Source organism: Ictalurus furcatus, chromosome 7 (assembly GCF_023375685.1).
Source record: "Ictalurus furcatus strain D&B chromosome 7, Billie_1.0, whole genome shotgun sequence".
NCBI lineage: Eukaryota > Metazoa > Chordata > Actinopteri > Siluriformes > Ictaluridae > Ictalurus > Ictalurus furcatus.
The window spans coordinates 5,616,802-5,640,915 of NC_071261.1; the positions used below are offsets into that span (position 1 = coordinate 5,616,802).

Consider the following 24,114-nt stretch of genomic DNA (forward strand, 5'->3'; position numbering starts at 1 on the left):
ACACGCGCGGACCAGTCTGGGCCTCGTCAGGGCAAGGGACATTCTGCACATTCGTATACAGGCGCACACATACAGGTGGACACATGTCTTGTTGCTTGTAACAGTCAGTCGAGTATACGGCTTTCTGTATAAGGAGGAGTTGGTCAGCAGATAAGGTTTTGCAGCGGAAGTTGTGCGATTAAGTGCAGAGAGCGATAAATGACGTTCTTAATTCCTTATTTTTTACAGTTCTAGTCTCGCTTGTAAGTCACTTTGGATAAATGAATGTAACAAGAAACATGTTAATGAGTTCTTATCAATGGTTATAACGCACATCGGCACCATTTTACTATTGGTGTGAGCTTCTGTTGCGATGTTCTGTTGCTTCCTGATGACACACAGACAGTATTAAAGGAAGCGAATGTTAATTAATGTTATTGCATGTGTTTTGGTCATCCAGCATGACGGACTAGTCACTGTGGATCAGTGAATCCGCTCAGAACCCCGAAAAGTCCACCTTTAACCACATTCATAGTGCTGACTAGTCTAACATACTAAGATAGCATTGTTTACCCCCTCACACACACACACACACACGGTCCTTTGCATTTATGACAAACCCTTTCCTGCCCTCCCTGCGGCAAGCTATTTGTGGATTTCAACCCCCACCATGGGTCATAGACTGGTGGCTCTTGTGTTGATCTGGCACACATCCCCTTCCATAATTGTTTTTAGGCAGCACAGCCATACAGATACACACAGCAGTGTCCAGGACACCAATGTAGTTGAATAGAACCTCGGCAGAGCCGAACAACCACCAGCACGCTGACGGTACACCATCACCGTCAGCACTTAAGCGTTACACACAGCAACGGCACAACCTCACGGAGAATGCATACAGTTCGACTGCATTTGCAAGACCTACAGAAGAATGTGTGGCTCATGGTGTCTTCACAACACAAGGGATGTGGTCTCGAGTTTATATTCTATATTTATTCAACGCTAGTTATCAACATGTTGATTCTCTGTTCAGATTGTAAGACATTCAGATTACTACCTGAAGGTTTTACACTACAGTTGGCCGGTGTTTGTGGCGGACCATGAGAGAGACTGTAGTCACATGCAGAGAGTAATCGTCTCCTGATCGATTCCGTTCAACTGTCAGATCCTGTACAGGCTCAGCAAGGCTTCAGCTTTCAGATGAAACCAAGATGATGTGAAGAAACTCCTACAGAAACAGCTGATGTGTATTTGGGGTTAATCAGGATAATTTCAGTGATGACAGCTGTATGATGATTACTTTTCAACATGAGATTGAATGTGATTGGTTCATTCTGAGCAGTTGTGAAAGGGTGTGCATACTTATGCAACCAGTTTATTACAACTTATATATATATATATATATATATATAAACACTTAAGATTGCTTGCGATCTGAAACAGTAGCTTGTTATATTGGTAATATGACGTGTCATTTCTCATGGACAAAATCCCTTTTAATGCTCTCTTACAGAGCCGAGGTTTATAAGCATTCACGAGGACGTCACCGTGCTAGCTGCTGGAGAGCAATGATTCAGGAGCTCACGCTCTTGTTTCCACACTGATTAAGAACAAACGTGTGACATCACTCTGAGAGAGTGTTGGCACTGGAGCTGTGGACTGCTTGCCTAATCGGTTTTAACGCGTCTGTGAATGGCATATGATCTGTTTCATGGAAGCTCTTTATCTTACGATGCCATATGCTGCTCTGGCATGAAGCTGTACCCAACATAAGCTAGCATCTCGTGCAAAGAACAAGTCGCTCAGCCTCCCAGGCCTGTTTCCATTTCTCCCACACCTTTCTCTCTCTCCCGCTCTGTCATAGTGCCTATAAAAACATGTATGTTTACTTGGTCATTATTTCCATGTTTGTGTAACAGAAGATGGAAAAAGCAGTAGATGGAAAAACATCTTGTGAGAGTGCCAAATTGGAGCTGCAGCTTTCTTTAGTATCCTTTTCATGCCTGCCGAGCCTTTCCACTTCCCTATGTGTCTGTGTTCTGGGATTTCTGTCTTTATCTTTCTTTTTGTCTCCTTCTCCTCCCAAACTCCTCTCACTCAGGCCAGTCGTTCTATCATAGTTTATTCACTCGGTGTTTAAATGGCACTGTGGTGTGGTAGTGTTAGCCATGCATTTCAGTGATTTGGATCTCTTCTTAATAGGCCATTCTGTTTATCAAGAGAGACACCGGGCAGCTCACCTCTGACCTCAGCCTCCTGAGCTGTGTATTTATAAAATAAGGCAGGAATTTTCAGGAGTACGCCCAAGTGGATGTGATTTTTCCACTTGCACCATTAGCCGTGCACTGACTAGCTGATTGTCTTGGGCATTTTCTGAAAATGTCTGACATCTTACTCTGTTTGTGTATCTTTCCCCAATTTGTGCTGTCCCTGGGTTGTAGGTGTTAAAAAAAAAAAAAAAGATTATTTGCAGTTAATTGTGAATTGTCCAATACTGCCCCCTGCAGATCACATCGCTTTATAATGAATTCAATATGACTTCATTTTAGTGCAACTACACACCATTCCAGTCACTGCTGGCTGGCTTCACCAGACAAGATTCAGTTCGATTCTCCGAATGTTTTGAACAAAATTTTGATTAAGAAAAGTTATGACTGAAAAGACTACTTTTTAAAAATTTCTGTATAATAAACAATGCAAAATAGTGTGCACTTTTGTCTGTGTAAAATTCACTTTTAAAGGAATTGCTCTGGACAGAGTTTTAATATTGTAAACAAAACGTACTACAGGTTCGCCATATTTTAAAAATAAACAAACACATTTATATTATTAGAAATGTACATTTAGAAGAATCTAAATCCATCCACCCATTGTCCGTACCACTTATACTACACTGGGTCATAGGGAGCCTGGAGCCTATCCTTGTTCCTGGGGCACAAGACGGGGAAACTCTGGACAGGGTGCCAACCAATCACATGGCATAACTGCACACACACTCGCCCATTTGCATGCACGCACACACACACACACATATATATATATATATATATATATATATATATATATATATATATATATATATATATATATATATATATATATATATATATAAAAATGTGTATATATATGTATACATACACACACAGTACGGATAACTTAGAGATGCCAATCAGCCTGCAACGCATGTCTTTGGACTGGGAGAGGAAACCCCCAAAGCACAGGGAGAACATGCGGAGCAGAGGGATGGGCGGGGGCAGGAATCGAACCCCAACCCTGGAAGTGCGAGGCAAACGTGCTAACCGCGAAACCTCTCTGTCCCCGTCTAAAAATATAAATTATGGATAAAAATGAGATTTGGTGTGCTTTGAAAGCCAGTGAAGAGCTCTTTGTAGCTCTTATTAGATGTTGTGTAACCTTATAACCTATAATATGTGTGCTGATGGCTATTGGTCAGTGTGCTCGGTGTATATTTTATAGGTTGTGCAGATTGGGACCTCTGGTGTTCAAGCAGTGCAATTACATCAATAAAATGCTCCTATACACAATCCTATAATATGAAGCGCACATTCCCACGGTTTGCACTTGATGATGCATCATTACACACTCCTACTTCATTTTCCCACCATGACGGAAGTATTGCATGTTTTTGAGATTAGATGAATTTTGTTTCAGATTAAACCCTGTTACAAAAAAAAAAAAAACCTTTTAAAATAAACTTAAGCCAAGTTGCATATTCTGAGAGCATTGTTTTCCAGTATTTGGTTTCCCGCAATGCTTAGTGCTGTGTTTCTGCTTACCAAGGAGTCTCTTCTTTCCCCTGTGTGCAGATGTGAAAGGGCCACCAAGCCACCGCTTCTCCTGTGGCCAGTCACCCTTCTCCGAGCCCAGCATCTGGGAGAAGAAGTACTGCATTCTGACCGACAACCAGCTCATCCTGCTTAACCGTGAGGAAGAGGTGAGAGCTTTTTCGGCACCCCTTTATTTGTAACTCCTTCCTTCTCCCGCTGACAGGATAAGGGATATGGAGAGGAAGGGGATACTGAGCACTGAGTTTTTATAGCATGTTTTTCTTGTAAAAGGTGAGGTGGTGCTCTTTCTCAGGAAGCAGTTGATTAGGGCCATTGCTTTGTTTTGTCCTGTTTTGATTGAACTTCCCAGTCTGGACTTGGGTGAAACTGTGTCATTAAGATACAAGACTGCTACATATTGGTGTTAGTATTTTTATAGAATGCTACAGTACCCAGTAAAAATCATTTTTTGTAGCATCATTTCATGAAAGTTGATGGAAAGGAATATGATTATGTGAAGGAAGATAAATCTACCAGCCTGTGATTTGACTTTAATCTGTGGTGCTATGCAGCGTCACTTTGAGCTGCATTTACTCAGGCTGTGATTTCATTTATATTGACGTGTAATGGGCTGAATTGAAATGTTGTCATAGTAACTGCCAGTTTGCTTTCTATCTTTTCTGCTGTGCTGTGAAAGTGCACACCCCCTTGTGAGCTCTTTTTAAAAGACCTCTGACCTTTTCCCAGATGTCTGCGGAGGTGCACGAAAGCCCCACGGTGTCCTCGTCCCAGGGCCGCAGCCTGAGGAGAACAGTCAGCGTGCCCTCTGAAGGACAGTTCCCAGAGTATCCAGCAGAGGCAGCATCCATGTTGGGTGAGACACTTCAGGAAATTTACGATTTCGGGGGAATCTATGCAGGAAAACTTGGGCATGTTAAATGTCACTGCTGTGGGACCACAGAGAACATGAGGCGTATGTAATTTTAGCTTTTAGTTGCAGACTTTTGGTTTTGTCAGGCTGAATATCGTGAAGTGTAAACCCAGCTTAAGACTTTGACTTATGAGGACACGGCAGTTTTACAGTGAGGAAACGGATTGTAGACGCCGCGCAGCTCGACTACGGATTACGTAACCACCAAGCACGTTTGAAAACAAGACCGCTTCAGAAGAAATTCAGGAGGTGCAACATTACAGATGTTTGTTCTTTCTCTTTAAACGTATCTCAGCCACTTCCTTTCTTTTGTTTGTTTAACAGTAGCTGATGAACTAAAGCCTATAAACACGGTAAACTTGGCTCGATATTGTCCTCTAAACTGGACCGAGTCCTACACTTTCTCACTAACGTGGGCTGGTGGATACTTGCAAGTAGGGGTGGGTTTTGGAATTTGAAAATAAAATCGCCGTCTGTGTTAGACGTTATATATCAGTCTCTGTCCCTCTCTCTCTGCCACTCTGAAGCGTGCATGCCTCACTGTGGCCGCTGACCCTGTGGGTGCAAAACAGGGCACTGGGCATTGTCCTTGAGGACAACGGCTGCAAAAATGCCTCAGACTCCTGCATGTGAGAGCGCCATTCATTTCCCTGACCTTTTCAGGTCCGAACAGAGGGAGAGGGTTATTTAGATGTTAATGTATGTGCTGTTTCAACAATGAGTCGCCCAGGGCTCGGAGAAAGGAATGGATTTCGGTGGCTATTCACACAAGTATGGTGAGCCTCCTGATAAAAGCAGGAACAGCTAACACGTTGGGATTTTCTGTTCGGTTGGTGTGTGTTGAACGTCTGATTCACACACAGGGGAACGGAGCAGGGGAATACAGGGTTGTGTGTGTTTGCAATACTTCTGTTTGTTATAGACCCGAACTCTAAATTTGACATATATGTATTAGATTCTGATAATCTATTCTTGTTGATTATTTGACTTTGGAAGTGATCTGATTTAATGAGCACATATTTAATGTGCGTTATTTAGTAATGCTTCAGGTGGCTCTTCTCAGGTGTTTCCCTAAACTCCCGTATGATTTCCTCAGTTCCTGCTTTATATTGTCTCATCAGCACAGTGTAATATTTTATATCAACAAAAGACAAGATATAAATGTAGTGTGACACGTCACATCTCCAGAGCCCTGGGTTCCATCCTGAGCTTCGGTTACTGTCTGTGTGGAGTTATGCATGTTCTCCCCAGCTATTCTAAACTGCCCCAGGTTTGAACGTGTGGACTGGCGTAGCCACCCGAGGTGCCCAGTGTTACCAGGATTAACCAGGATAGGGTGGTTACTGAGGATGAAGGAATGATTGAATGGGAACTGTTTACTGAGCTATAATAAGGCCAGTTTAACTCGTTACGAGCTGACCAGCAGGTTATAAACACTGGTGCTCTTATAGCTTTCTTTTTTTGTTTTTAATTATCTGTATTAGTTTTGCTTTCTTGATTACTGTAGCATCACATCGGACTTCGACTAACTGATTTCAGGCACGAGTACTTGGAATGCGAAGTAAAATATCAGTATCTCTCGCCCCTATTCGGAATTCCTCCCAAGTTTCTCCACGTTGAGTATTAAATTATAGCGTTACCTGCTGTGGTGCACTGTTTTATGCAACAGGTAGCTATTTGAGACTGAGCCTCGCGCTTGTATCCGTCTGTGTTGATTACTGCAGCACTGCTTTACTGAGCTGCAGCTTGCGCGCACGTTTAACAAAGTGCAGCGCTTTGCCGGCACGCGCGTCAGCACTGCTTTTGTTTGCCTCGTTTCAGTAGTCTGACAGAAAGCCTGGTGGCTTTGACTGATCCGGCATGCCGGTATTTCTGCATTCCAGCCAAGGGTGAAAGACGGAGCAGCGCAGAAAAACACAGTGGCTCTATTAATTCCCCAGTCACTTGGTTTCGTCTGGTCTGACGGATGTAAATGAAATGTTGGACTGTCGGGGTTAATATGGAGTATATGGGTGAGTTTTCCGATTGCACAGTTAGAACAGCAGTTCACAGCTGAACGTTTTCCTGTCAGTATTATTCATTTATTTTAAGCTTTTAGAGGGTTTTTTTTTTTTAAATTGATCAGTCCAGGTGTCTGAGTATGCCTTGGCACTCATCAGATTAGTGATATTTCTTTGTGTACAGGAAGTGCCATGTTTGTAAAGTTTGATACAGAAAGAAGGCAGCGAAGTTGTACTTTTCCATTACTGTCTGTTTGGTCATTCTGCAGATGCACAGATTTGAGTATAGATTAGAGATGCACCGATACTAAATTTCTCAGCTGATACGGATAACTGATTATTCAGAGTGATATCGGCCGATACTGATAACCGATAGTTCTGCCTTTTATACCTTCTTTTAAATGAATTCCACAATTCTGAAAGAAATGCAAATAAAATCTTTATTCTCTCCATTTCAACAAGTTGTTTGACAGTAACTGGTCTCATAAACATTAACACATTACTCTAACATGAACACATGAACTCAATTCTGAAGATTAAAGTAAGATTATTAACTTATCGAATGTTATTAATTTATATTAACATTGACTGAATTGTAAAATCCTCCTGTTAGTCTCACATTCACTCTCCACAAACACAAGCATTTCTACTCCATCACTGAACATCAAACTGCTCATATATAATATCAACTTTTTATATATTAACATTCACTGGATATGAAATACACTACTCTACAAATATATTTTTCTTGTCAACTCATCTTCATTTAAATCTTTCAGCGGTGTACTGGCCCTTTAATTCAGTACGAGTAGCTCGGGGAAATAAAATTCGACTCGACCTGAAACTCCTGCTTCACTGCTGCTGCGTCCGGTGTAAAATATTATCAGTGCAGAGATTACAGAGATTACTAACTGCAGTTTTGTCCTCATTCCACACAAGAGACATCATCTTTACACACAGCACCAAATCCATGTGTTTTCCCGCCCTCTTTTGATTGACAGGATATAATCGGCCCTGATCATCGCACGTTTTTAAACTATCGGCCGATCGCATGAAAAATAGCCTTTATCAGCCAATACGTCAGTGCAGCTCTAGTATAGAGCCATTAGTGTGCTGTGACATCAAATTCCCTACATGTCCACAACAACAAACACACGCAGTGCAGAAGCTAAACACTGAAAAGATAAGCGCTACATTTGTGCTTGTGTTGAGATCTGCTTACAGACAATTTCACTATAATTATTAGATGAAATAAGTAACAAGATGTAGTAGGACAAGCTTCTACTGAGCAAAACTCAATGAGGGCTGCAATATGAGGCTTTCCTGTAAGTCATTCACTCTGTGGTTCCATAGAGAGAAATGGAAGCTGTGCCGGGCAGAAACCTCAGTATGGGTGGAGGTTCACAATCACCTCAGCTGAAGTCCCAGTGAATATAAATAATTCATGTGTGCTGTGGTACATTTAATATCAGGTATTATCTCATCATAACGAATGCACAAAGCTGATCTTAGGAATTATGTCTTTTCAGACATCACATTAGCTGCGTTTACATGGACAACAATAACCCACTCTTAATCCGATTAAGACCATACTGTGATTAAGAAACTACCATGTAAACAGCAATTTTTACTTACCTTAATCTGATTAAGGTCATACTCGAATTAAGCTCTAATCGAATTAAGACAGGTGGAGTACTCCTGTTTTAGACGCATTATGGACGTGTATTACAGACATGTAAACACCTTCATCAGATTATTAACGTCGTGTGAGAGTTTTCACCGCGTTGTGCAACAGGACACGATCACACACGGCAGCGCTCAACCGTTTTACGGCGAACAAGAGAGCACGGCTGCGTCCCAAACCGCGTACTTGCCTACTATAGGTCTGTAGTGGGGAAAAATACATGTATCTCGGCTACTATATAGACGGTAAGTACGCGGTTTGAGATGCAGCACACGGCTTCAAGCGGTTGTCCATTAGCACGTACAGCATGACGAATAATTATCTGTACTTAAAGTGTTCGTTAAAAAAATTAAATAAAAACACCCAAAACTGTATACGGTACCATAACGAAGACCAACTGTATGTCGATACGTGAAATTCTGGAGGGACGTCGTGACGCGGTGACGTAATGACGCGGGCTGTTAATCTGATTATGTTCTAGAACATGTAAAACGGGAACATGACAGGAGTATTCTAAAAGCGACTCATGTAAACACCTTAATCACATTATTATCTTACTCAGAGTAAGGTTAATAATTAGATTAATGCTGTCCATGTAAACGTAGTCATTGACTACGTTTACATGGACAGCAGTAATCTAATTACTGACCTTATTCTGAATAAGACAATATTGCTCAGGTGGATACAAGAACAATAGAGCTGGCTAGCAGATGGACAACAATAATCCACTCTTTACCCGATTAAGACCATACTTTGATTAATACTTAATAATTAATAAGCCCATACTTTGATTTGATTAATACAGACGGCTAGCAGCTGGATTGCAGCATAGCTTCTATAATGGTCACTGTACATGTACCTATAATGAAGAAAATTTGCGCATGTATTGGCTGCTGATATCACTTTAGGTTCCTTTAAGCCTCGAGGTTCTTCTCCAAGTATCCACTGTGAGGAGGTTGTTAAAGTGCCAAACTAAGACAAGGTCCTGAGTTCTTGTGGGTGTTCTCAGTTATATACATTCAATTTCATTCTCACAAATGCATTAAAAATAGTTTACAAAACGCTCATGACAGCTATGCTCTGGCATCTCAGCTTATAGAGACAAGTTCTGGAAAGCCGAGTTCTGCGCCTTTCATTGCACTCAAAGCTCAACAATGACGGCACAATGACAGGGAACCGGTCTGTTCCGGACTCGCAGCTTTTGCCCCGTCAGTTTCAAGTTCATACTTCTGGGCGCGTACGTGCATCTCGCTAGCTCTGCCAAAACACTAATAACACACTGTCTCTCACCGGTTACAGCAGCTGCTGAAAGCAAAGAGACACGAACAGGTGACTGGCAGTAATGAGACACAGGTGAGAATCATCTCTTGTTACCTGCCAGTCCGACCCGCCTCCTCTCTGTCCACAGCTGACGCTTGACCCCGCCCCTGCTATCACAGTGATGATGAACAGTTCACCTGTTTGTAGCTCTTATGTCTTCACTGTGCTGATCTCGTCATAGTGCCTCACTGAAGTGCTGCCGGTTTTGCCAGGACTGTTTCTAAAGGCTTTTGTTTGTTGTTTAGAGAAATAAGGATCCAACTTCATTCCATTACAGGAACATATTGTTTATGGTTTTTCTGAAATTGCTGTTGAAATATGGGACTGAGTGACAAATCTTCTTTATTATTTTGTGACCTGTCCAGCGTGCTATGTCCTGAGCTATTCAAAGAATGTGCAGTTTTGTTGAATTACGATGGTTAAGTGTAAAGCAGTAGCTTTTGCCTCGTTGACTCGTCTGTATCTGTAGTTCCAACGTGTAGAGCCCCAGAGTTGTGTCCTGTGGCTTTTAATTTTTTTTATTAAGCCTTTGGCAGCGTGCATCTCCTAATTTGTCCTAATGCTTATCCTTCTAAAGTGTGTGAGTGTGTGTGTGGGCACGCATGCGTATGTGTGTGTGTGTGTGTGTGTGTGTGTGTGTGTGTGTGTGAGAGAGGCTACTGCAACAAGAGCCTGATGCATAAGGAGAAAGAGAGGGTGGGAGAAAGCCTGTGTGAGGTAGGCTGATCGAGGAGCAGGGAGAAAGGAAGTGCTCACAGTTCTGCTGAAAGGAACAGGGGAGTGAGGTTACAGCCATTGATTAAATAAATGCGGTAAAATCTTTTCTACTGGTGGGCCAAAAAACGAAATGAGGAGAGGCCAGCGGACTGAATGCTGGAACTCCAGCTGAGAGAGATGCAGGAGGGTCTTTGCAAGAGTGAGTAAGACTTTATTTGGAAGGAAGGAGAGAGAGATATGGAGCTCTAGAGAGAGTGGGAGAGGAGATAGGCCAGAGAGGAGAGACAAAAGGCAGAGGCTCTGTGAAGAGGCTACTCATAAAGTGTCTAGTGGAATAATGGACAATTAGGAAGAAAGCACTACAGCTCATTGGATGAGGGGTGATGGTCATGTTCTGGCTGGTGCGATGCTGACTTGGTACATTTACTGAGCAGGTGATGGGCAACAGCTGCGATAGAGGTATCTCTCTCTCTCTCTCTCTCTCTCTCTCTCTCTCTCTCTCTCCATCTCTCATTTTTCTCATCTACTGTTTCTAATTAGATTTCTGTTTTGCTCTGTAAGATAAAGGTTATTTATGCCTTCTTTTCTGTCCAGTGCGAGTTGCTTGTTAAGTTGTACGGGTCACGCTGCAAAAGTTGAACTTTGCATCTGCATCACTGACCCTCAACTTCACTGATGTCCCTTTTATTCTTAAACACTGCAAGTGTTAGGCATGTTTATTGCTGAGTCATTTCGCTTTTCTCCTTTCTCAGGTTATGCAAAGCTGAGAGTGTAGACGCGCGCGCACACACACACACACACACACACACACACACACACACACACACAATCTCTGCACAGTGTGGAGATGCCGTGAATGATACAGCTCTCTGAAGTAAGACCGAGAATGAGGGAGAATTTGAACAGTTCACTTTTTGGCAAGTAGCCATTCAGTAATGCTGACTGCTGCACACCACATCTCTCCCCTCATCACTCTGAATTTAAAGGCGAGCCATGAATTTAGCCAAAGAAGGAAGAAAGAAGAGTCGGCTTGGCCAAGTTTCAGTGCTTGGACAGAAGTCGTAATACTCAATGTCATCTGTGTGAAAGTTGCAGAAAATGACAGACTACCAGGTGTTGAAGGATTCACGGGCTTGTGCAGTAAGCATGTGTGTATATATTATAGCACTCGTTATTTGGAAGTCAGAAAGCTATGGCAGTAAATAAACAGCGCACCACCGGGCCGAGCTCCAAAACATGCATGCGTTGTGTAGGACCACTGGGTCCATGGAGACTGAAACTCCAGCCACCCCATGGGCTCAAGGCACCAAGCCATTGGCAGCTGCTTCTCTTTAGCATTCTGAGCACACACGGTCCATTGCAGCTTCTGATCACTAAATACACTAAAAAAATTTTTTAAAAAAACCCTAAGTGGCCACGTTAAGCCCACGTTTACTAAATTTTATTCAACTAGAACAGATCAGATTTCTCGGGATCCTCGTTGGGGCTTTAAATCTGCATTGATTGCTCCAGGTTTTATGAACTGAGCTGGATGTGGTGCTGTGGAGCTACTGCAGGGAAAATAGTGCAGATGTAGGTTGTGTCCCTGTGCATCCTTGACACACATACACTGAATATCCGTTTCCAAAAAAAGATTTTACTGCCACTAACCTCTTTAAAGATGTTTCTGAAATCCCCATATTAAGAAGTACTAGTCACAGACAGATTCAGGACAGTTCGGCATCAGGGTTAAGCCATCGTCCCGGGTGTCCAGGCCATCGTCTAGCTTCTGGCATGTTTTTATCAAGGATTTAACCCTGTCCTCTTTAGTTGAATGAGTAGTCAGTGCTGCAAGTAGCTGTCGGTAGCCTGTCTGCTGTATAGCATGCGGGTGTGTGGTCTGTGAACTTGATGTGCCATTTATTCATGATTTTGTATTTTTAAACTGAAATTAAAAAACAAATGGTTTTATAATTATTTAAAAAGCTGTTAAAGAATAATTGTTTCCATTTCAAAATATTTGGAAATTCAGTATGATCTCTTTTCTCTTTGTTTCTTAAAATAATGTGCCGAAATCATAAAATGAAAATGGAACAATGGGGGAAAAAAATGCATTCTATTCTATATACACTTATACTATGCACTATATACTCTGCTGTCTGGTGTATGTATTTTCGACGGGTAGTATCGTCTCAAATGGCACGCTTTCTGTCTTGTACTAACCAGGAAGTACATGCTGTTTCCCAGTCAAACACAGGTAATGCGATGGTGCTAGCATTAGAGAAATAGCTAAACGGATAACAGAAATGTATTGATGTATTGGCACATTTTACTGTTTATGTTCATTTTTTAAGTTTATGATAACCTCGGTCACCGTCAGACGGGGGCGTGATCGTCTCCGCAGGTGAATTTTGCTCGCACGATTTAAAATCAACATAGTAAGTTGTGGCTGCTGGCAATGTAAACGTCGTCTGTTTTTCATTCAGGATCTGAGCCTGACATAGCCCCTCCCCATCCGCTACGTAAGGAACGCTGCGAGCGTTGTGTGCATGAAGTGTCCATCTTTCCACACTTCGTTTTTTTCGGTTGAATGAGTGCATCATCCGGAAACTTACAGTGCACTTTGGGTTTTTTCAGTGTGAACACACTAATCACACTATTTATACTACGACGTGACATAGAATAGTGCATAAGTGTGTGATTTGGGACGCACCTTATGTCTTTGGGCTATACACTGGCACCCTGGAAGTATTTTAGGCCCCTAGTCTGGGCTAGATATGCTGGTGAAAATATGAATACCTACTGCTTGTGATCATGCCCTCATTTGAGTCATATCCTCCTGTCACTGAAGATAGGTCGAGGAGACATGTGACCAGAGACGCAGGAAGGCGTTCTTCACTGGGGTGCTGCGGTGATGCATGTGGCGCGTGCTATGACATCACACAAAATGATATTCGGATCATTTCTCTTAACAGAGGTTATGTGTCGATTACAGTGATTATAAATGCAGCTCAGTTCTCGAATCAGAAGGTGTGGATTCATTTTCTAACAGCAGCTCTGGTTAGGCACGTCCCGGTCAAGTCTTTTTTGCCCTCAATCCTGATCCGAGTCATTTCATTTTGGGCAGATAAAGAGTCCGATCCGATACTAGTCTTTTCCTAGTGCTATGTGCACACTTCAAGTACATTTAAAATTATTCAAATCAATCCAGTGTACGTATATGCTTGACAGTTGAATAGCTCTGCAGTGCATAAAAAAATGGCCTGGATTCAAACAGTTCCTTATAGTTACATCTTTTTTTATTAATTAATCATTTATTTACAAAATAAAGTAAACAACCTGAAATATTTTTATATGGCTCTTATCTTAAGAATTCCAGGAGAGGAAATTTCTCTCTCCTTTTCAAAGTATCCTTCAGTGTGTCTAGCTTCAGTGCAGACTTTGCCTGAGTTAGGTGTGAACTCGCTGTTGAGTGTTGAGTGTTTAGGTGCCGCATCGAACCGGTGGTATTGAACGCAGCTCTATTGCTACCGCCTCGTGAAATGCTTGCATTGCAGACTTCACAAGTGGCTGTTGGACTGCTTTTATATTCCTATTTAAATTATGTCCACACTGCAGACATTTTATCCGTGTGGTCCTGCCACAAATTGTGCTCTCTGTGACAGCTGATGTAAAAAATAAGGATCCGGCTTACGTTAGTGCTGAATAAAAGCCGTTACCGATCAGTGCTTTGATCAGTCCCGATACCGATCTTTGAGATCAGATCGGGACATCCCTAGCTCTGACGGTGAAATTTGCAGGTTTATGTGACAGGTTTCTATAGTAACAGCTCCTTCACAGGGACGTGTATGGTGGACACTCCACAGAAACAGGTTAAAAATGTGTGTAATCATTAGGAGACGTTTATTTAACAAGTTTAACCTTTGTGTAAGTCTGAAGTGTAGGCGCTCTGTAAAAGTCAGTAGGTTTTCCAAACAAGGAAGTCAATTCCTGTTACATTTTAGGAGCTTTATCCAGACATTCCCTCAACAGGCTCTATTGTTTTGTCATGTTACTGAGAAACAGGAATGCATCGACTCCTCTGTCCTGTAGACTTGAGTCTCGTGCACCATCCGCAACTTTAAACAGTTAAAAGGCTCGCTGCGTCATTCATTAATAAATAAAAATATAATAATTGTTTGCAAATCGTTGTGGTGTAAGAGGTGGATGGCTCTCTCCGACATAAAGTTTAAAATACTCAGTTTTAACGTTTGTTTGTTTGTTTGTTCGTTTGTTTGTTTATGTCAGCAGCTGCTGCATTTGAAGTTAAAGGAATCCTGAAAGTTTGGGCTGCGGCAGCACGTTCAGCTCCGTGTCCTTCATGCAGGTCAAAACAGATGTCATTAAGTTAAACATTTTGACACCTGTTAATAAAATAAAAAAAGAAAATGAATTATCTTCCTTAATTTGTTGCTTTAAATAATTGTACTATTTTCTGAAGGACTTTAATGGTTGCTGTATTTTATTCTAATGAATAAGAAAACGAGTGGTCATGCGATATGGGTTTTTAACTGGCAGATATCTAGAAGGCAGTGCGGCTGATTGGCTGATATAAGGCAGATAACGCAAATTTAATTACAGTAAAGGAGACATACAGGAAATTGGTGAAATAAATAATTAAATTAACATTTATTGTGCGCAGTACTTGTGTTCCCCGCTGCAGCCGTTGTTTTCACCGTGTCACTGTAAATATTGTACAGTTGTTGGCTGTAGTACTCCCATAGAGGATTTATTTTCTGTCCAGCCGTCTAGCAGAATAAAAAAAAAAAAGAAAGAAAATACTTTTTAGTTAAAAACTTATGTATAACCTGATTTTCTAATCCTTGGTAAATATGAGCAGAGAAGGCTGTGAAACATGGTCTTTATTGTTTAACCTTTTGATATTTTGTTCAACAAATTCACAAAAATGCTCCGCTGTCATGGATCTCAAATAGTTACAAACACAACCTAGGTTTATTTCCCATTAATATTTTATATTTAACTAGGAACAGGAAACTGTTAAACCATGACTTCCTGTTTCACAGGGGTATAAATGAGTCAACACACAGGCCAGTTTCCCTTAGTCATTCATAACAATGGGTAAGAGCGAGGAATGTAGCTGTGATGTGCAGGAAAAGGTTGTTGAGCTTCACAAAATGGGAAGTGGCTATAAGAAAATAGCAGAAGCATTGAAAATACCCATTTCCACCATCAGGGCAATAATGAAGAAGTTCCAGTCAACTGGAAATGTTATGAATCAACCTGGAAGAGTATGTGTGTCTATATCGTCTCAACGCACTGTGAAGAGGACGGGTCGAGTGGATAAAAAATCTCCAAGGATCACAGCTGGAGAATTACAGATGTTAGTTGCGTCTTGGGGTCAGAAAATCTCCAAAACTACAATCTGAAGTCACCTACATCACCACAAGTTGTTTGGAAGGGTTTCAAGAAAAAAAGCCTCTACTCTCATCCAAAAACAAACTCGAGCGTCTTCAGTGTGCCAGACACTACTGGAACTTCAAATGGGATCGGGTTCTATGGTCAGATGAAACCAGAATAGAGCTTTTTGGTTATAAACACCAGAGGTGGTTTTGGAGCACACAGAGAGGTAGCCGTATGGAAAAGTACCTCATGCCCACAGTTAAATATGGAGGTGGATCTTTAATGTTTTGGAGCTGTTTTTCTGCCAGAGGACCTGGACATTTTGTTAGGATACATGGCATCATGGACTCCATCAAATATCAACAGATATTAAATGAAAACCTGACTGCCTCTGACGGAAAGATTCAAATGGGGCGTGGTTGGATCTTCCAGCAGGACAATGATCCAAAACATCATCAAAATCAACACAGAAATGGTTTACTGACCACAAAATCAAGGTCCTGCCATGACCATCCCAGTCCCCTGACCTGAACCCCATAGAAAACCTGTGGGGTGAACTGAGGAGAGTCCACCAGCATGGACCTCGAAATGTGAAGGATCTGGAGAGATTATAAGAGAAGACTCAGAGCTGTTATCTTGGCAAAAGGAGGTAGCACAAAGTATTGACTAAAAGGGTGCCAATAATTGTTGCACACCTATATTTGACAAAGATATTTTTTTTACAAACCTGTGTTGTGTTTGTAATTGTTTGATATCCATGAGAGCAGAATATCTTTGTGAATTTTTTTAACAAAAGATCAAAAGTTTTAACAGTAAAGACAATTTTTCACAGCCTTCTTTGCTCATATTTACCAAGGGTGCCAATATTAGTGGAGGGCACTGTATATAACATTTTAGAATTAATTTAAAAAAACAAATCTGACCAATAGTCATGAATTAAAGACAGAAATATTGTGTGTGTTTCGATGTATTTTATCTACAATACATAGTTACTCCTAAATCTCCTAATTGCTTTAGTCAGTAACAGGTTGATTTACTTTCTTATGTCAAAGTACAGGATATACGTTGTGTGTGTATCTGTGTGTTTTGCTTGTCTGTCTCTTTTATCAAAAATTATACAAGCCCTCGTGACAAAAAGTGTACATTTTATACCAGTACATGCTTAGGTAGCAGCTTAGCATCAAAAAATACTGGAACACATGAAAAGGTAGAGTACACACGATACTACATTAATCGTGGACAATTAAAAGGCGAATGATAACGGGTCATTTTACTGTTTGCCAGCCGCTCGCTTCATGTCAGAGTGGCCATTTTTTAGCCAGAATAAGGAAAAAAGCACATATGCGCTATATGGCATCAAAAGTCTGGCTTGTCGCCTATCAGCAGAACAGGAACATTTATCGTTCGATGTGATTAATTAAAAAATGACAAATATCGGCCGATATACCGGCCTTGCCGATACATCGGTTGACTGCTAAAGAAAACCACATGGAGATCTTTTCTCGATTCTGATTTCAGAGTTAAAAATTTGGTGTGTTGTTTTTCTTGAGGTCAACAATGTTTTGGATTTATTTTTTATCTCCACACTACGTTTCTGGGTTATTTCAGGCTGCAGTTGGTAAAAAGAGGGAGGATTGATGTCTGCTCAAGTACAAGGCACTTTGGTGGAAGCCATGAGTCACAGTAAAGCCCCAAGTTGGCATTTTAATGAATTTTGTAGTGGTGGAATACAAAATAAACTGTAGGCAGAGAAGACCTAAGGAATTATTGAAAACAGGTGGAAGTGTGTGTGAAGTTCATCGTATTGCAGAATTACTCAAATTGAATAGGGACTTGCATGACAAGCACTCGATTAATCACATTAGTCCCATCGCTTGTCTGTATAACGGTGGAAAGTGAAGCACCTCTAAGATAAACATTATTTATGATGGCGCAAAAGAGCAAATTGGCCAAATTTGACAGGAACAGAAAATGATTTGCCAGACTTCCCCAGGATGGTGAGATATTACAGATAGTTTTAGGAGAGGGGGAAACACGTGCACAAACACTATGAGCATCACTGCTAAATTTGTTATTCATGTGACAGCCTGAGAGACCGTGATTATATTCTAAATATGATAGCTTATTGATTATTTATTATATACACGTATGATCCCAAATCGTATTCATCTGTTCCATGTCACGTCACGATACAACCATGCTACCATATTTGTGACTGAAATACTGACACCGCATATTGAGCAGTGTGATATATTCACATTCAGGGTGCAGTGACATCAAATACGACAATAACCATCTAAAAATGGTCAGCTTTACTCCATTCCAAATGACCCTGTCACTGAAGACGATTTCCAGCACAGTGACGTTAGGAATCTGGAGACCCACAGAACACTTCATTCTCTGTAATGAGCTCTTTAAAGTGGGCTAAGTTGGCTGGCTAGTTACACTGGCTACGCATGCTAACGGTAGCTAGGTGGCGGTACATGTGCTGAGCTAAACAAATCGTTTGTGACAGATTATGTTTAACATTGTTGCTTTACAGCTGGGTTTGACGAATAATAAATGATCACATCATGTACATACGCTTCTGTGCAAAAGTTTTAGCACCCTAAATTTTTTTTTTAGATTTTTATTTTATGACTTTTACATTATCGAGTCAGTACAAAAACATTTTAGATTCACGAGCGTTAGATTTCCAGTGCAAAATGAAATGTTAGAGAAAAATGTTTGTACGTCAGTAAAGAACGCAGCGTAGTAAGTGGTAAGAGACACTTTTCAGACAAAATCCACAATGAAGGCTGCTGGGTTTTGCTGCAAAAATAAGTCTCCAGAAAAACCGTGACTGCTTCTGCAAGATGCTCAATAACACTTACAACCCACTTCCGTATTAAACTGCACTCATTCTACCAGAGATTACTAATCTTTTTTTTTTGAAAAGCAAAGGGTCGTCACAACAAATATCGACTTTTTCATTTATTTCTGTTTACGGCTCTTTATATTATTTTTAAAAAAACATTTCATTTCATTATGTTTGAAGGCATCTTTGCTCTACAGCGTTTCTCTGCGTGTGCTATATACAGCACTGTATCTGCTGGCCATATCTACGTTTAGCTTGCAAGTGTCAGTTTTTAAAACCTTATAAAGCCATGTTGCTGTTTGTTTACCAGACCAGAGATAATAGTAAGTGTTTTATCTTTTTCACGTGCCACAGCTTTGCTTTGCCAAACCAACCAGACTCTCGCTAGTGTATGGAGATGGAATGTGGATTAAATAAACTCAGAAAAAAAAAAAAAGAGACGTCCCTTTTTCAGGAGAGTGTATTTTAAAGATAATTTTGTAAAATCCAAATAAGCTTTACAGATCTTTTATTGGAAAGGGTTTAAACAATGTTTTTATGCTTGTTCAATGAACCTCAAACAATTATTGTATTGCGTTCACACTACATGGCTTTCACCGTGGGCAGATCGCTGTGCTGTCCACACTGCACGACTTGCTGAGTCATGACGTCGTTGTGGTGTTCACACTGCGTGATTGCTCAGCCACAGTGGGTCACACGCGACACGATCTGACAACGACTCACCCGACGACTCTATCCGGTGTCCAAAGTACGTCTTGTCACGAAAACGCGTGCGGGAAGTGACACAGATATATGATGTGAAAACCACACGTGAAACCCGAGTTGTTCATTTGAAGATGGACGTAGGACGTAGCGGTGCGAGCTGTTTGTGTGATGATCTGTGCTGAAGAAACCCCGAAAAGCAAAAGAAAGTTGGTGAAAGAATGGATCAGCATACGCAGGCAGCAGGGATTGTGTTAAAAAGTTGAACAGCTTCTCCCCTTAATCCCCCGTAGGTTTCACAGGTTTCCCTTCCTCACGCTGACCTCACCCCATGCCTTGCTCTCTCATTGGCTGGAGCTCGTCGCCGCAATCACTCCAGTGACGACACTTTTCACACCACAGGTGGAGTCGCCCGACAGCTCCAGATATTTAGTATGCCAAATATCTGCATGGTGTCGGCGATGCCTCGGTGATGCGGCGTTGAGTAGTTCACACGTAACGACAGAGTTCCCTCTGATCAAAGGGTTTTTATCGGCGAGCGCGGCGACTTGCAAATCGGGTTTAAAATCACGTCGTGTGAACTAGGCTTAAGACGGTGCTACAGGGAGACAGGAAGGACAGCTGATCGTCCTCGCAGTGGAAAATTACACGTCTCTCCCCCCAGACGTGATGGAGAACTTGTAAACGACTTGGTGGAAGAGTGGAGGAACATCTCGCAGCAAGAACTGACACATCTGGTGCAGTCCATGAGGATGAGATGCACTGTAGTACTTAAAGCAGCTGGAGAACACCACATACTGACTGTTACTTTTAATATTGACCCCCCCCTTCGTTCAGGGACTCGTTATTCCGTTTCTGTTCGTCAAATGTCTGTGAGACTTGTTCAGTTTATGTCTCAGTTGTTGAATGTTTTTACGTTAATAGAAATATTTACACGTGTTAAGACAATAAAAGCAGTTGAATGTGAGAGGATGTTTCTTTTTTTTCGCTGAGTGTATATGTAAATGTCTGCAGATGTTAGATGTGGCAGTGTCTGTGCTGACTTCAGATCTGTACTGTATATATTTTTCCTTGGCCCAAAACCAATGATCGGTGTATTTGTAAGTGTCGTTCCTTAGATGTTTTTAAATCCTCTGCATTGTTTTCTCTGCCATCGGCAGGGGCATAAATATGGCTGCTACGAGAGACAGGTCACGTGACTGAGACACGTCTGTTTGTTTTTAACTACAATCTTCATGTCTGTTGAAACAAAGACATTACTTTTCCTTGTTTATCATTTCTGTTTCCTTCTCACTGTTTCTTAGTCTGATCATTTTTTTTTTTTTTTACTCCATTCTCTCTACAGAAGTATCCTCAGATCGTTCCCCCAGACGGAGGAGCATCTCTGGCCTTGGCAGCTCTGACAAGAACATCTCAGTGGACGGGCCCAACTCCTCACCCTTCAAAGTGCCAGTGAGTAACACTGCGTCCAGTGTTACCGGTTATTACAATCACAGTTTTATGAGCTGGATAATCACAATTTCATGTCTTTTATAGAGAAGATGCAGTAATGGTTATATTTGTTGTGGTTTCTCAGTTGCAGAATTCAAAACTGCATCCTAATGGACTAAATATTATGATCGATCAGTACAGCACCAGTCTACGCTGGAGTAACACTCGCTAACGTTTAGGCAGTATAATTTAAATATGAACCCTATGCCAGAGGTGTAGAACTACCAGCGATGTCAGCAGGGTTTGTGAATGCTGGTTCTGACAGTTCCTCAACCTCAGCTACATCACTCAAGTTATAATGGTCTCAACTAGACTGGTCTTTAATTTCACACGCACAGCTATGTTTTTTGATCGTACTTGCCCGTGATATCCTATAGTAAATTTGTTAGTAAACAAACAAACCCATTGTGATGGATAGAGGGAAAGAGACACGTTCGGTTATGTTTTTATATCAAAGTCATTGTGGTAGAGTTAAGAGATTAGTCATGTGTTTGCAGTGCTTAATTTGTAAAGGTCCCGAAACACTAATTGGGTAGTGATCGAGCAGGTCGGGAGGCGTGGGAAAGGTCACAGTCCTCGACCTTACAGACATGTAAGAGTGCTTCCAGTATCTCACGTAGCCCGTGATGTTCACTGCTGATAGATAGGCCATTGTAATCGACCACACTGCTACAGTAAAGCATGACAAACTTAATAGCAGTGAGTATTCTCAGTAGAAAGGGAAACGTGTACGGATTGCACATTCTATCAGCTTTTGTGCCGTCACCTCGGATAGCTACAAAACACATCCGCCCAGAGCACTTGGAAAACAAAGCAACGTTGCATACAGTAAGCGTCCTCACAATAAACATGACCCGCACAACATAATATGTATTTTAGAGGTGCCGGATCCACATAGAAAGGTTCCGGAACGCGGGTGTGCTGTATTTTAGAGGTGCCGGATCCACATAGAAAGGTTCCGGAACGCAGGTGTGCTGTATTTTAGAGGTGCCGGATCCACATAGAAAGGTTCCGGAACGCAGGTGTGCTGTATTTTAGAGGTGCCGGATCCACATAGAAAGGTTCCGGAACGCAGGTGTGCTGTATTTTAGAGGTGCCGGATCCACATAGAAAGGTTCCGGAACGCAGGTGTGCTGTATTTTAGAGGTGCCGGATCCACATAGAAAGGTTCCGGAACGCAGGTGTGCTGTATTTTAGAGGTGCCGGATCCACATTAAAAGGTTCCGGAACGCAGGTGTGCTGTATTTTAGAGGTGCCGGATCCACATTAAAAGGTTCCGGAACGCAGGTGTGCTGTATTTTAGAGGTGCCGGATCCACATAGAAAGGTTCCGGAACGCAGGTGTGCTGTATTTTAGAGGTGCCGGATCCACATTAAAAGGTTCCGGAACGCAGGTGTGCTGTATTTTAGAGGTGCCGGATCCACATAGAAAGGTTCCGGAACGCAGGTGTGCTGTATTTTAGAGGTGCCGGATCCACATTAAAAGGTTCCGGAACGCAGGTGTGCTGTATTTTAGAGGTGCCGGATCCACATCGAAAGGTTCCGTTCCGGCTCTGTGTGTGTGTGTCTTTGTGCGACAGCGTTAAAGACTGTCTGTTGTACTAGTCTACTCTGTGTGGCAGTATTCAGGTAGCAAATTCAGTTGTAGATATTTATAGTTAATTATTATTATTAAAGTATTTTGCCCCATTGTCCTGCGTGTCCTTGGTTGAATCTTCAGCTCGATTTCATCAGGATGGAAAGACTATGGCAGTTTAAAGTGTATCATTAATAGCCAGCACTATAATGGCTAACCTGAGCATGCCGAACAGTGTCAGTGAGTGTGGTTGTGTGCGCATGCTGTCGTCAATTGCAAGCGCACGTGCACATGACGTTTCTAATGGTTTGTATTGGAATGTTGAAATATGCCACCATTTAAGATGAATTTAAAAATGAATGCGCTGGTATTAACTATTCTCACCTCTTAAGTCTCTTAATTTAACATGTGGTGAGGGAAAGCAAAGCGCTCGTCTCCTTGCCCTGCAAGTAGCTTTCTGCACGCAAAACCCTGCTCTGTGTGCTCCGCTTCACCATCCTCACACTACCTGGTAATGATACTGTTAAACACCATGCAGGACATAGAAGCAAAATCTTTTCAATAATAATCTCACTGCACTGTATTAACTAGTTCTGACATGGATACAGCGCTGCTTCATGGTCTCAGTCAGTGCGTTTACACGGATAACAATAATCCGATATGAACCCGATTAAGACGATACTCTGATTAAGAAACGAGCATGTAAACAGAGATTATTGATGACCTTAATCCGATTAAAGTCATACTCGAAGGAAACACGAATGGAAATAAGATGTGTGGAGTATTCCTGTTTCAGTCGCATTATTGATGTGTATTACAGACATGTACACACCTTAATCACACTGTTAACGTCGCGTGAGAGTTTTCACTGCATTTTGCGACAGGACACGTACACATACGGCAGTGCTCAACCGTTTTACGGCGAACAAGAGAGCACGGCTGCGTTCCAAACCGCGTACTTACCTGCTATATAGTAGACGAAATACATCTCTATATACTATGTAGTAGGTAAGTACGCGGTTTGGGACACAGCCCACGGCTTCAAGCGGTTGTCTATTTGCACGTACAGCACGACAAATAATTAACCGCACTTGAAGCTTTCGTCAAATTAAAAATGAAACACCCAAAACTGTATACGGTACCATAACGAAGACCAACTGTATGTCGATACGTGAAATTCTGGAGGGACGTCGGACGGCGTGGCGCGGTGACGTAATGACGCGGGCCATTAATCTAATTATGTTCTATAACATGTAAAACCTGAACATGAAAGGAATCTTCTAAAAGCGACTCATGTAAACACCTTAATCACAATAATGTCCTATTCAGAATAAGGTCAATAATTAGATTACTGCTGTCCACGTAAACGTAGTCCATGATCTTGTTTGATGGCAACTATTTGTGAATGTTAACTGTATTTCTGGAAGGCATGTTGGTCAAACCTGATCATCATAAATAAATTCATAATCTATAACCAGGCAGACCTTCAAGACACAGAAACACCAGCATGAGATGGAAGTCATTAGGAAATAAGGTGCACAAGAAGCTAGAGCTCTAATCAGCGTAATGGAATTTGTTCTTAGTGTTTGTGATTGTTCTGCTCAGCACTCCTCATCAGTGTGAAGTGTTAAAGAGGTGAGTCAGTCAAGGCCTGACTGTCAGATATTTCTTTTGTTAGTTTTTTCCTTCAT

The 24,114-nt window shown here is 41.6% G+C and overlaps 1 protein-coding gene across 8 annotated transcripts in view; it reads left to right on the top strand.

The window, feature by feature from the left end:
- Positions 1-24,114, top strand: part of rasal2 (RAS protein activator like 2) — an 87,252-nt gene that overhangs the window by 27,474 nt on the left and 35,664 nt on the right. For 7 of the 8 annotated variants that reach the window (XM_053627994.1, XM_053627992.1, XM_053627993.1 and 4 more), the window contains 3 exons: positions 3,807-3,934; positions 4,515-4,641; positions 20,703-20,809. In XM_053627994.1, the coding sequence (XP_053483969.1) occupies positions 3,807-3,934; positions 4,515-4,641; positions 20,703-20,809 (362 nt within the window). Of the gene's footprint in view, positions 1-3,806; positions 3,935-4,514; positions 4,642-9,705; positions 10,879-20,702; positions 20,810-24,114 lie in introns of those variants that run through there. The other variant, XM_053627999.1, reaches the window with a different exon arrangement.